At 35.5% G+C, this 12061-nt stretch overlaps 1 protein-coding gene across 12 annotated transcripts in view; it reads right to left on the bottom strand.

The window, feature by feature from the left end:
* Positions 1-248: 248 nt before the first annotated feature.
* The window catches only part of LOC124187757 (rap guanine nucleotide exchange factor 2-like), a 103266-nt gene continuing 91453 nt past the window's right edge, over positions 249-12061 (bottom strand). For 5 of the 12 annotated variants that reach the window (XM_046579850.1, XM_046579860.1, XM_046579851.1 and 2 more), the window contains 13 exons: positions 11747-12039; positions 11345-11642; positions 11048-11270; positions 10631-10935; positions 10360-10544; positions 10071-10282; positions 9758-9989; positions 9282-9578; positions 8840-9157; positions 7473-7589; positions 5671-5778; positions 4468-4641; positions 249-2967 (listed from right to left, as the gene is read on the bottom strand). In XM_046579850.1, coding sequence (XP_046435806.1) covers positions 2936-2967; positions 4468-4641; positions 5671-5778; positions 7473-7589; positions 8840-9157; positions 9282-9578; positions 9758-9989; positions 10071-10282; positions 10360-10544; positions 10631-10935; positions 11048-11270; positions 11345-11642; positions 11747-12039 — 2794 coding nt within the window. In that variant the 3' untranslated portion in view covers positions 249-2935. The remainder of the gene's footprint in view (positions 2968-4467; positions 4642-5670; positions 5779-7472; positions 7590-8839; positions 9158-9281; positions 9579-9757; positions 9990-10070; positions 10283-10359; positions 10545-10630; positions 10936-11047; positions 11271-11344; positions 11643-11746; positions 12040-12061) is intronic. The other 7 variants (XM_046579852.1, XM_046579854.1, XM_046579856.1 and 4 more) reach the window with 7 other exon arrangements.

Below are 12061 nucleotides of genomic sequence, written 5' to 3'. Positions count from 1 at the left end.
TTCCTTGTTGATCGAATGACAAATAACACGGAATGTTAAAACGAGAAGCAATATACATATATGCATAAAATGTATTTTCAGTAAAATTTCGAGCCTGTTATTATCCACTTTTGATTAATAAAATTAACGGTGAGGCTGAGAAGGCGGTTAATTATTCGAATAAACACAAGCCTATAGGTACAGTCGCATTAATGAAACTGCCTAGTGGCATATGAAAAATTTCACGCGTTTCTTTTTTCACTTGTAACGTTCATTTGACTTCGTGGACACTGAGTGGGTATTTTTTTTTTTTCAATAGTTTGGTTTCATCTTTCTGCATTGCACTATACCAAGCTGGTGGCAGAGAGATCGAGGTGAGATGGTAAATCGGGAAATTCAGGCTTTTCTTTAACCAATTAACCACAACAGCCCAATAATACATATACATACAGGTATCATCGTTACTACAGCTACGTAATATACAATTATTATTATTATCCTCATCATTAAATAATAATAATATATATATATATATTAGTTTATAGAAAATTGCAGTTTAAAGTAATACGTTACACTTTTTGTTGTTTGTTGCTTTTCTTTTTTGTAACCGACGCAAGGCTGAATGTTGGTTTGTTTACTTTTGCGTAAAGATTACCCATGATAAAACGAAATCAATGGACGCGAGAGAGAAATTGATATACATGCATACATGCAAATAAATAACAGTAAATATACTGCAATATTTTCTTTTTGTTCTTCCTCCGAGACGGACACTTGTTGCGCGTATATTTTTTCCTAAATATTTTATGCCATGTAGAAAATGTATGTTTACCGTCACGCGTACGGAATAAAACCACTAGATTTACGATTCATTTCTGCATAGAAAGATACCCGTGCCGTATTACTTCGGAGAATTACTGTACGCGTGTGTATGTATGTATAAACAATGTGATATAGAAATTGTTCGTTTTGTCACGCATAATCCATAACTCGGATTGCAACATTATTTCAACATAGAGGTACGCACGGAAAAAGATTTGTTCACGTTATTATAATTAACAGTTTTAGACGCGAATTTGAACTAACAATAAATCTAATTTATGTTCCCCTGGTCAATAGGAATCGATCGCTATTATTATTATTATTACTATTAATATACTAATACTATTATTATTATCATTATTATTGTACTATATTTACAGTAAACTGGACTTATTACAAAATTTAAAAGCTAACTTAAAATTATATAATACAGAAGCCGCGTTGTGTACAGCAGCTATCAGCAATAAACGATATTTAACATCTTTGGGCTCAACTTATTACACATATATTATATTATATTGTATTGTATTATATTATATTATATTCTATAGAATATTATTATTATTACTATTTTTAAATACAAAAATCAAATCAGTTTTCCAAATGTATATGTATAATATTCAATATCGATTTGAGATGAATTTTTTTAATCACTTTGTCGATAATCAATTTCTTTTTCATTCCGTTTTCTTTACTGTCTTAATCATAGTCAATGCGTTGGTCATTCACAGTTTTCTTTTACCTACGTCTTCTTTACCGTATAGATCGGACGCTTTTGATCCGGTTTTCCATTTTTTTTACAATAATAATAATAATAGTTTCTCAGTTATAACGTGAAATGTTATTGATCTTCGACTTTTGTTGAAAAAATAAAAATAAAATTTGTTTTCGAGCGTATATGAATAGTATACATATATTGTTTTGTATATTCATAATAGTCTTTCCTGTTTACAAATTAATTTCAATGTCAGATTCAGATCTTTCGTAAATCGAGATTTTATAACGTACGCACCCGTATCTTGGTAGAAAATCATAAACAAAACAAAATAAGAGAAGAATTAAAAGAGTTAAAAGAAAAAACTAATAGTTCGTTAAAATATATATCCACGATCCACGTTATAACGCTTGATAATTCTGTTCTTTGAGAAAACAATTGGTTAAATATCGCCGAAAGTGAATGATTTATTAAAAATGAATGCGAATCGTTTACTTCCACATTTTTTCAACTAAAAGATCAATTCTATCCAAGCTAACGCAAAAGTTATCTCGTTATAAAATGTAATATATTATTATTATTATTAATCGTTATTACTATTACTAATAATTCAATAATAATATTATTATTACTCTATAAAGTGTACTCGACATAATCTGTCTTTAGCTGACGGTGGAATATCTTCTAGTAAAATATTGGTAAACGTGCATATTTCATTGCAAAATTTTTCCCACAGCTAACAATGAAAATGAGTAAAAATTAGACGTATTTTCAATATTTAATATTCACTACATGCATAAAAGAAGACGGAGCAAATTATAATTCCACGTCTTTCAACATTCACTTTTTCAAAATATATATTTATATAATATATTTGCGCTATAACCGAATATTTATTCATATGTACTCTCGCAGTCTTGTGTAGAAAATTTTTAGCTAAAGATCTGAATAGATAACTGATCGATGTTATCCGCAAGATCGGTCGGACATCCAACACATATAGTATATATTTGTGTCAGTTTACATTTATACATAATATATGTCTTGTTCGTCAAATCAGCTTCTTGGTTATTATTCCTTTTTCAATTAGTCGAATTTGCTACCCATCGACTGTTATATAATTCAAAAGGAAGAACCTGTTATCTTTTATTGGCATCTATTCTATTACATACCGTTAAAACGAAAATAAAAACAAAACAATTAGAAAAAAAAAAAAAGATATGGAAAATGTTCCAGCACTTTATAGTTTCGGATCAATCAGTTCACGGTGGTATTTAATTCGCTATCATTGTTGTCACTATTATTATTTTCTCTTGCATTACATGTCGGTTTTTTTCTTTTTTTTTGTTTTCCTTTTTCTTCCAACAAGAAATTACCTAACGTAAAAATAAAATCGGCTAGCTTTAATCTTACCGAAGATTACACCGCCGAAACTTGAGCATCCTCGTCATCTGTAACAATATAAATTTCTATTGTATTATGGCGTTTCGTTTTTCCACCTGGGATTCTTATTTTGGTAACAATCAAACGCTACATGTATACATATATATATATATATAGATTATGTATTTTTTTTTTTAAACGAAAAAGTTCTCGGTGGTTTTTTTTTTTAACGTTGTTACATTCGTTTCATTTTCACGAATGCGCATAAATTCTACTCACCCTCCAAATACCGCAGCAACTACCATGATTTTTTATTGGCATTTGTGAAAATTGACGAGAAAAAAAAAAAATTAAAATATATGTCTATAAATACCATACGTGCCAAAGTTTGTTCAAAGTAGTGAATTATTTGCGGATTGAAAAGTAAGGATAAATAAAACACATATGTATAAGTAAGACGAAAATGTAAATCCTGGTAGACTGTCGAATAAAATTTTGTCCTAATTTTTCTTCGGCTGGAATTTCGATGAAGACTTTGAATGGATGAAAAAAAAAAAAAAAAATTATAAATAAAACTTAGGGAGTATCGATAATGACAGCGTAAAGTAGAAACGAACAATAATAAGAAAAAAAATGAAAAACCTCGTTTTGCGAATGTGAAAAAAAGCGATTCAACAAAGCTTTGTGATAAATGTCGTAAAAGACGAGAAGCAAAACAAGATAAAATAAATAAACGGGATTAAATTTAAAAATGTGTAATATAATGTATATATAAATACGGAGTTATTGTACAACAAAATGCAAGCAAGTAAGAATAAATGGTAGAGCTGAAACAAACAGGCACGGTGCTTCAAGATCAAATAATGTGCACAGCATAACACAGAAAGTACGTACGCATATCACATCAAGTGCAAAACACTCATTTTACGAGTTATTTACATCTAAAGACGACTTCGTGTATATTGCATATATTATACATACATATGTGTGTGTTTGTATATTCATTTAATTATGTATTCATTTATTTATTTATTTATCAACGCAGCTTACTCGGAGTTTGTGAAAGTAATTAAATATACAAGTGACACATTGCATCGCGAGGAAAAACACAAACTAACGATAAGTGAATATGGAGACAAAAAAGATTGAGAAAAAAAAAAAAAAAAGCCTTTGTTCGACGCATGGAAACACGTTTTAAATTGTGCCAACAGAGCAATAATATTTCTTCTTTACGAACACTCTTGAGGTACACGAATATCACGATCAATTTCAGATAAATCACAGTTAGATTTGTAGGAAATACAATGATATTATTGCTCCGTTCGATGGCATCGAATCGGTCACACAAGAATAACAATAAATTATGGGAAGAAAGGAATGACGTATCTGTACTCAAGGGCCATAAAATTGCAACTCGGTTATTGAGTGGAGAGAGGCAATAAGAAATCATTTTTGTGCACCGACACGTTACACGTTAAACGATACAGACATACATATATTGGTGATAACCTGTGGTGAAATTCTTCATGACCTTTATTTAAGAATACGTATTTGTAGAATTTAAGTACCATCATCGTGGTCGGTGTGATACGTGACCCCCTCGTGGCTATGGGCTCTGCCCAATCTGTGGAGCCTAGCCATCTGCGCCGCTACTTTATAGGCAGGTGGTTGGCGGGTTGGACCACCTCGCATCATCATTCCTCCAGGAGGCAAGCCAATACCAACTCCTATACCTGTAAGCCCTATTTATCCAGTACACCATACTCGCGAAATTTCAGGAATGATAAAATAACAACAATTTATCAAATAGCAAATGGAAACAAGAGTTGAAATTTTATTCTATTTCATCATTCTTTTACAGTTTTACACCGTAACAGTTATTGTTACGTCAATTGGTTCAAAGATTCTATCTTTGACTCAGAACTCACGAGGGTTAAAATTCAAATTGATTTTGCAAAATAATATTTCAACATTCCTGGGTATGACACAATTTATATAACAGAATTAGGAATTGAGGTATTGTCAGGTAGTATTTTTAAAGATTATTTATACCTCAATGTCTCGCACACTAAAAACCGAAGGTCGATTAAGTGAACCGTAAATCCTGGACTGTGTGAAAACTGAAACGCCTCAGAAATTATACTGAAAAGCTGACTTCAATTTGAACTCAGTCAGCGGTATTCTTCTCAGTCCAAGTGTTACAAAATAAAGTAAGCTGATATAGAATAATTAGCAATTGGAAAATTTTTTCAACTTTTTACACCGTCCAAGGACATACAACAAAAATGTGTTCCGAGTGAAAATACGCATAAATTACTATACGACACTGAAATCATTGATATACCAAACCACATTATTCATAAGCAATTAAAGATTAAATAATACATATGCGAAACATAAGCAGACGTGACAGCCGACACCTCTTAACGTTACACTGCAAAAATAAAATACACGACACACTACTAAATAGACATAGAACTTTGCACAGGTACATATAAGGAACAATGTCCGATCCACAGTCAGGTAACATAATAATTGTTATATTACCCTGTACCGACACAGCTACACACAAGATACGCACACGTTAGTCTTAATACAGGTGTTGCGTTAAAAAATGAAAGAAAAAAAATGTGGTGTTAGGTAAGCAAAGCATAACAGCGGCAGCGACAGTAGCGACTGTATTTCAGAAAAGCTAGACACATAATCTCAAACCGCAGGACACTTCTGCTTTACCGAGATGCTACACATTGTACTGCGGTAAGAAAACTCACCTTGAGGAGGTTGGGGGTGGTGATAGTAGTGGTTGTAGGTGGCAGGAAGTGGAGGCAGCACGGCGACTGCGTGTGGGAACGGAGGTAGTCCCCCCCTCATTACAGACCCTGCACCATACACCACACATACAACATTACAATGCAAAGAAACCAACCAATCCACCCACTGGCAACACCTACGATTTCTTTCTTTTTTTTTTTCATTGAACTTCTACTTTTACAGGTGTACGACTACTTGCAACACGAACGAATGATGACGAAATCGATCGTTGACACATGTAAGTTATTATAATTTCGCGTTATCTACTCTCATACACACGTAAAATAGTTCAACACAATTATCCTACAAGTACATAAAGTTTGACACAACGTATCTTACACAAGTTACTACCATAAAACGATCAAAATATTATTGCAATCGGTGTGTACATAAATACAAGTACGAATACACGGCTTTGTATATCGTTTCCATTCACTCAATCATCACCGTATACATTACGGTACTAGAAGATTACAGGTTTAATAAATCTCTATAGTGGAGAGGATATGTCGTACTTGTATCCTTCATTTCAATAGTAATCACTCTATACGCATTTAGATAACAGAAATCTATTTTTTTTATGTCAAAAAGCAAATAGGTATTATATTTCCTTTTATTACTGTTTCAATGACATCTTACGTGTATCTGCTTTTTATTTGCTGTAACAAGAACCAAGCTCTGTACAGACAGCGATGCGCAACAGATTTATGCAAGGGGTGATAATACCTTCATCATTATATACAGGTACGAATGAAATGAAATAAAAGCTACAACTGAAAAGTTTTCTCCAAGAAGCTTGTAAGCGATTGTATTTTGCATAAGAAAAAGGAATAAGCAATATCCAATAGATTTTGAACAAATTACCGAAGGGCAATGATAATTTGTAGTTTTTTTCTTGTTCTTCAAACACGTTACATACTTAAATAATTATATTCATATTCTGAGAGAAGCGGAGCGACATGCGACATTCTCAGTAAATGTATTGAAAAATAGCCAGACCAATGAGGCATCGGTGAATACCCTTTAGTGTCTGTTAACTGTTTTTATATACTACCAATTCTCGAATCGCTTTCATAATCTTTTACATAGTCACCATATTACCCAATATAGATATGGATTCACCGTCAAAGCTAGAATACAAGCAAGCTCAGCCGGCTTCAAGTTAAATATCTACGTCAAAATCGCATGTACGAATTAATTTATTTTCTTCACCATATTTTGTCACTATAATAACAATTATTGTAAAATTTTAATAAAATTTACAATAATTTCTGAGATCCTTTATAAGGTTCTTGCACAGACCAAAATTACGGCGCCATGGAATACCTTAGAAAAGGATCTTATGTCATCAAATACTATCTGTCTTCGATAATATTTGCTATTCAAAGTATATTTGATACACCACTGGTATGACTATAACGCTCAATCAAGTAAAAATAAACTGAAACAAATTTCGACGTGTTTTTTGGATCTTGTAATATTGTATAACATTATTTGTATCGATTGCCTTTTATATTCTATTTTAGAAACAGAATAATTTTTAGTTGAATTTTTAAATGAAATTAAACAAAAAAAACGTTTCGATTATTTACACCGTTTACAAATAAAGCGATATTCTGGCAATAAATAGTTTCAGCAATACGTACTACAAGACCAGAAACGACAATTCACCGACACATTCTATTGGATACCAGAGGAAAAAAAAAACAAAAACTACCCTTGCCTAAGATGATAAGATTACCTCCTAAGATATGCGACATACCTTGCATAGCCGAGTGTCGTCTCTGCGAAGGAGGCGGGCTGCCACCGGCTTCAACGCTGCTGCCACTGTGACTGTCCAATTGCGTACTGTGACCACTGTCACTGCTTGTCACGGAACCTGTCGATTCCCCAACACACGTCTATCACTACCGTTTCTAGCGGGAAATCTAGATTCTCTATACACCTACTCTGTGGCTCATTAAATTTACATATCGGTACGTTCAGAATAGGCCAAGATTCAATAATGATTCATTCCTCGAGCTCTATGTACCGCTTTGACATTTTTTGGTGACAATATTATGTACGCAGATCACTGTTTCTTTAAGCAACGTTAAAACTTTAATGATAACAAGCGATGTCGCCAAGATGCATGTGATAGATTTATTGCAAAAGTTGCTTTGCTTTGCAAATTATCTGATGCAAGAGTGCTAATTTTTTTTTTGTTTTAATAATATTAACTAAGATTATAACGCAACGTACATACTGCTAGCAGTAAATCGATAGAGATAACGCAAAACATAAAATTCTATATTTCTAAAGCCTTTTTTGCATGCTGCTAGTTACCAGATTGTCTAATTCAACCACCTACGCGATCAGAAATATTATCAACTAGACTGCAATGAGAGAGTGAGGTATGACGATAATTAGATGTTTCTGATAGTTAATAAAATATATGGCAGAAGATGAAGTTGAAAACATATTTCTGATAGATATTGATCGATATTTTGACCAATTTGTCGTCAATTTGCTTCAGTTTATCGCTCTGAAGTCAAGATAAATATTAAAATAACACATTCAGTCATAATTCATCAGTGGATGAGTCGACACTCACATTGTTTACTAAATTTAACTCTAATTAACAGATTGTAAATTACTTTGAAAATACATGACGCTTTTGTTTCGGAAGATGTTTACGTCTACCTGATTAAAATGAAAATGAAATTTCGTAAAATTTGATATACGGTAATTTGTTGCACACCCTGTGGTATCTGAACGATTGGCATTATCTACTACAGTGCAATAAGTGTCAGATGTGTGACTAAAGATGATAGATGGTTAAAAGCACATACGTCGTGAATTTAATTCCGTTGTGTCATAGTAAGAAAGACATATTCAAAACACCAGCCGTAAGAAGTCGAATAATATTTTTCAAGTGCGTAATACCACGAGAATTATTTACCTATACCTCGTATTAAAATTGCTCTCAAATAATCCACTGCCTTGTACAACTGACCACCACTTTCTTTCAAGATCAGTAAACATTATTATTAACAAAAAGAAAGACTTGCTCTAACAGCAGATAAGTACACAAGAATTAAATTTAAAAACTAGATAAAAATAAACAATGAAAATACAAAAACAACTCACCACTGGTCAGTGTTTTTCTCAGAGGTTGCAGATTACTCAGACTAGTAACACTGCTGCTTTCTGCACTCAGATCAACAGGTGGCGGCAGTCCAGAAGGTGTATCGCTATGCGATCTCTCGTGCATCGGAACCCTCGTTGCTGATCCGACTCTTCTCGGCGCTCCGGGACTGGGTTCCAAGCCACCCGCATGCAGAGCTAGGCCAGGTATAGGAAGTGGAGCTGGGCAGTGTTTTGGTTGGTGAGGTCTCGTCTTATGAGGGTCGGATAAGGCAAGTATTTTTCTCTGCGCTTGTGGCGATGCTGCTCCAAATTTTGTACCTGCGAGTTATTGGAAAACGAGACAGTTTCGAGGAATTCATGATTCCCAATTTGCAGTTTGTACAATTTCCTTTTTCTTTCCTCTGTTTGTACGATCGCGCGCAAACAATAGACCATAGCTCACCTTGTATGCTTTTCCGACCTTCGCTTGTGCTACTCGCGCTGCTCGTCGTCGACAGCGTAGGTGACGGGTGTCTCCTACCTCTGTTGGCCAACGGCACGGCGGCAGCAATCGCGACCGCACCCGCGTGGGGTTCGCACTCGGCGGAAAGCGCGTGCAAACGCTCTTCATCTGTGATCACTTCCATGTTGGCTAGGTAAGCTTTTACTCTGCGAACCATCTGAGCCTCTTCGAACATTTTTTTGGGATTCGGGGCTGCCGTTGACTTCTTCCGTCTCTTCACGGTTGCCGTTTGTCCCCCTTTATGATTTACGGTTATATTAATTGATGAAATTCGATTCATTGCCGAAGTCTCACAGAGATGAGACCGTTTTCACTAATTTAAGGGTAAAGCGAAGCTGATCTGCTCTGAAATAGTCCTTCAAAGGGATGTCAAACTGCTGTAACGTGGCACAGATTTTAAGAGAAACGAAACGCACCTTGATTCGCCGAGTTCATTTGATTCATTGACACCATTGCTGAGCTTAATGCTTGTCCTCCGATGTCTGTCATGGTTTGCAAATCATACTGCGAGGAGCACATTTTCGTTAGTGTACGCACCTCCTTGGCGATCATCCTGAGCTTTTCAAAATTGATTAGCCCTTCAACCCTGGAGTCATTACCCAGATGAATGAAAGTCAAGTCTTTTTTAACAACTGGGTAAAAAGGAATCTGGAAGAAGAAATGAGTGTCCCGAAAATTTCACGATATTCAAACAGAAAACGATCGAGAATGATAGATATCAATTCTTACGATTGGCGGTTGAGTTTGTTCCGATGCTATCAGCTGCCTGTACTGGCTCATGTTTCGACTTGGATCCATGAGTTTTTCCAGATCATTGAATAACCTTTGATATTTAGTAGGGAGTTTCTCCCAAGTTGCTCGAAGACGACCAACTGCCGCATGACCCAGCCCAGAAACGATTGCGAACATTGAGTTGAAATTTTTGCACTCTTTACATTGCCCTGTAGAATACGTAAGTCACGTTTATTTTTACGGATGTTCTTTGGCGCGGTTATCGTTTGATGAAAACCAAACTTACGAGCAATTTTGATAAACTGTTTGATGATTTTGCTTCGTCTGACAAGATTGTGCTCCGAACAAATTTCTGTCACAACCCAGAACATTTCTCTGTTGACGAGCTCGGCAAAGTCCCTGAGCATCGGCGTGCCATACCTACTCCTTAGCTCAAATAAATCGTCAACGTATTCGGTCGATTCGATTTTCCTGATAAAACAAAAATCTTGCATATCACTCGGAAAACTGGAATGAAACTATGCTCAATTGAGACAACTGATGTTTGATGAGTCTACCTAAATATGCTGAAATCTTGTAGCGTCAACTGAATCGCAACTTCAACAGCATTTAGATGGAGGAAATGAACTTGCGATTCGCGGACAAGTTCGGGCGCCTGTTCATCGGCAACAAGAGTCTCGGATACACCCTTTGTTTTTAGGTAGTAACGAGAACTAAGACCTATCGTTTCCGCTAAATTTTGCAAATTATCAGCCAACTGACGTTGCTTGATCATACCGCCTTCCCTGACGCTCACCTCAGCCAGAGAGAAATTCGAACTGCTATCAGTTATACCAAATTCTCGTAGAGCCAGCATTACAACCTATCGGAGAAATGTTGTTTTTTTTTGTTTTGTATTCAGTTTACTGCAATGTGGTACAACAATAATAGGTAATTTTCAATCAATATGGCTTGATTTGTAAATCAATTCTTACCTCGTGAGCTGTTGTCTCTTTGTGTACTAATAAATATTTACAAGTCTGGTCAGCTTTGTAAACCTTGAGAACGTGTTCAGGATAATCTGGCGCACGGTCGTCGTAATATATCGTAGTGAGATCTGGATTACTTCTGGAATGATAGAGGTTCGAAGTTTGGGTGAGTCCCGTACCTGGTGGGGTATGAGGAGGACCTAGGGGGTCATCAACGTGTACGCCATCGCTGAAAAAATACAAATAGTTGATTAATTACGAACTTTGTTAGGTACGAATGTCATCCGAGACGGTAAAACATACTTGATAGTATTCTTTGGCAATATTTTCATCTTTTCCAGTGCCTTTTGCAGCCTCTTTTTCGGCGCTAGCGTCATGAAACCCTTGTGCTCCTTCTTAGCGTCTTTACACGGCGAGACATTACTGTCTGTCATTAACAACGGCAAGTTGCAGACCAAGGGATTGATGGCATTTACTGGTGTCAATGGATCCGTATGCGTCGACAGTCTGAGGTCGGTTTGTAATCTCGTAATTTCCGGCTTGCTCACCCTTCCCCTTGGTCTTGGTGAGTTGTCGGGTGTCTGTAGCATCTCCTTGAATGCTGAAAACAAAGAAAAGGTTATTCAACAATTCTAAGACTGGCAGCTTTTTTAAAATTCACGACAATGCCAATGTATACAAGATGTATTTTTGACTAAAACTCACCAAGAAGATTGGACTTGACCGTAATACTGAGATGCGTTGATCCTCTGAGAATTTCGAGGGCTTTCGCGTGACTGACGTGCTCGAAGCTTTGCCTGTTTACTTCGAGAATTTGATCCCCTCTTTTCAATCCGACATCTTCAGCCTTTGATCGTTTGTCAACTTTAGAGATGAAAATTCCAAAATTTCTCTCATAGCCACCGAGTATGCTGAAATGCAGGACTTCGTCTCTGCTCGGTCTTGTCAATGTAACGTTTCGCGTTCTCGCTTTTGCCGCACACGCAATATTCAGCAATCTGTTTGAGGAACCAGTTGTTA

This window comes from Neodiprion fabricii, chromosome 1 (genome assembly GCF_021155785.1).
Source record: "Neodiprion fabricii isolate iyNeoFabr1 chromosome 1, iyNeoFabr1.1, whole genome shotgun sequence".
NCBI lineage: Eukaryota > Metazoa > Arthropoda > Insecta > Hymenoptera > Diprionidae > Neodiprion > Neodiprion fabricii.
The sequence above is the reverse complement of the archived record's forward strand: the minus strand, read 5'-3'. Positions and strand labels throughout refer to the sequence as shown.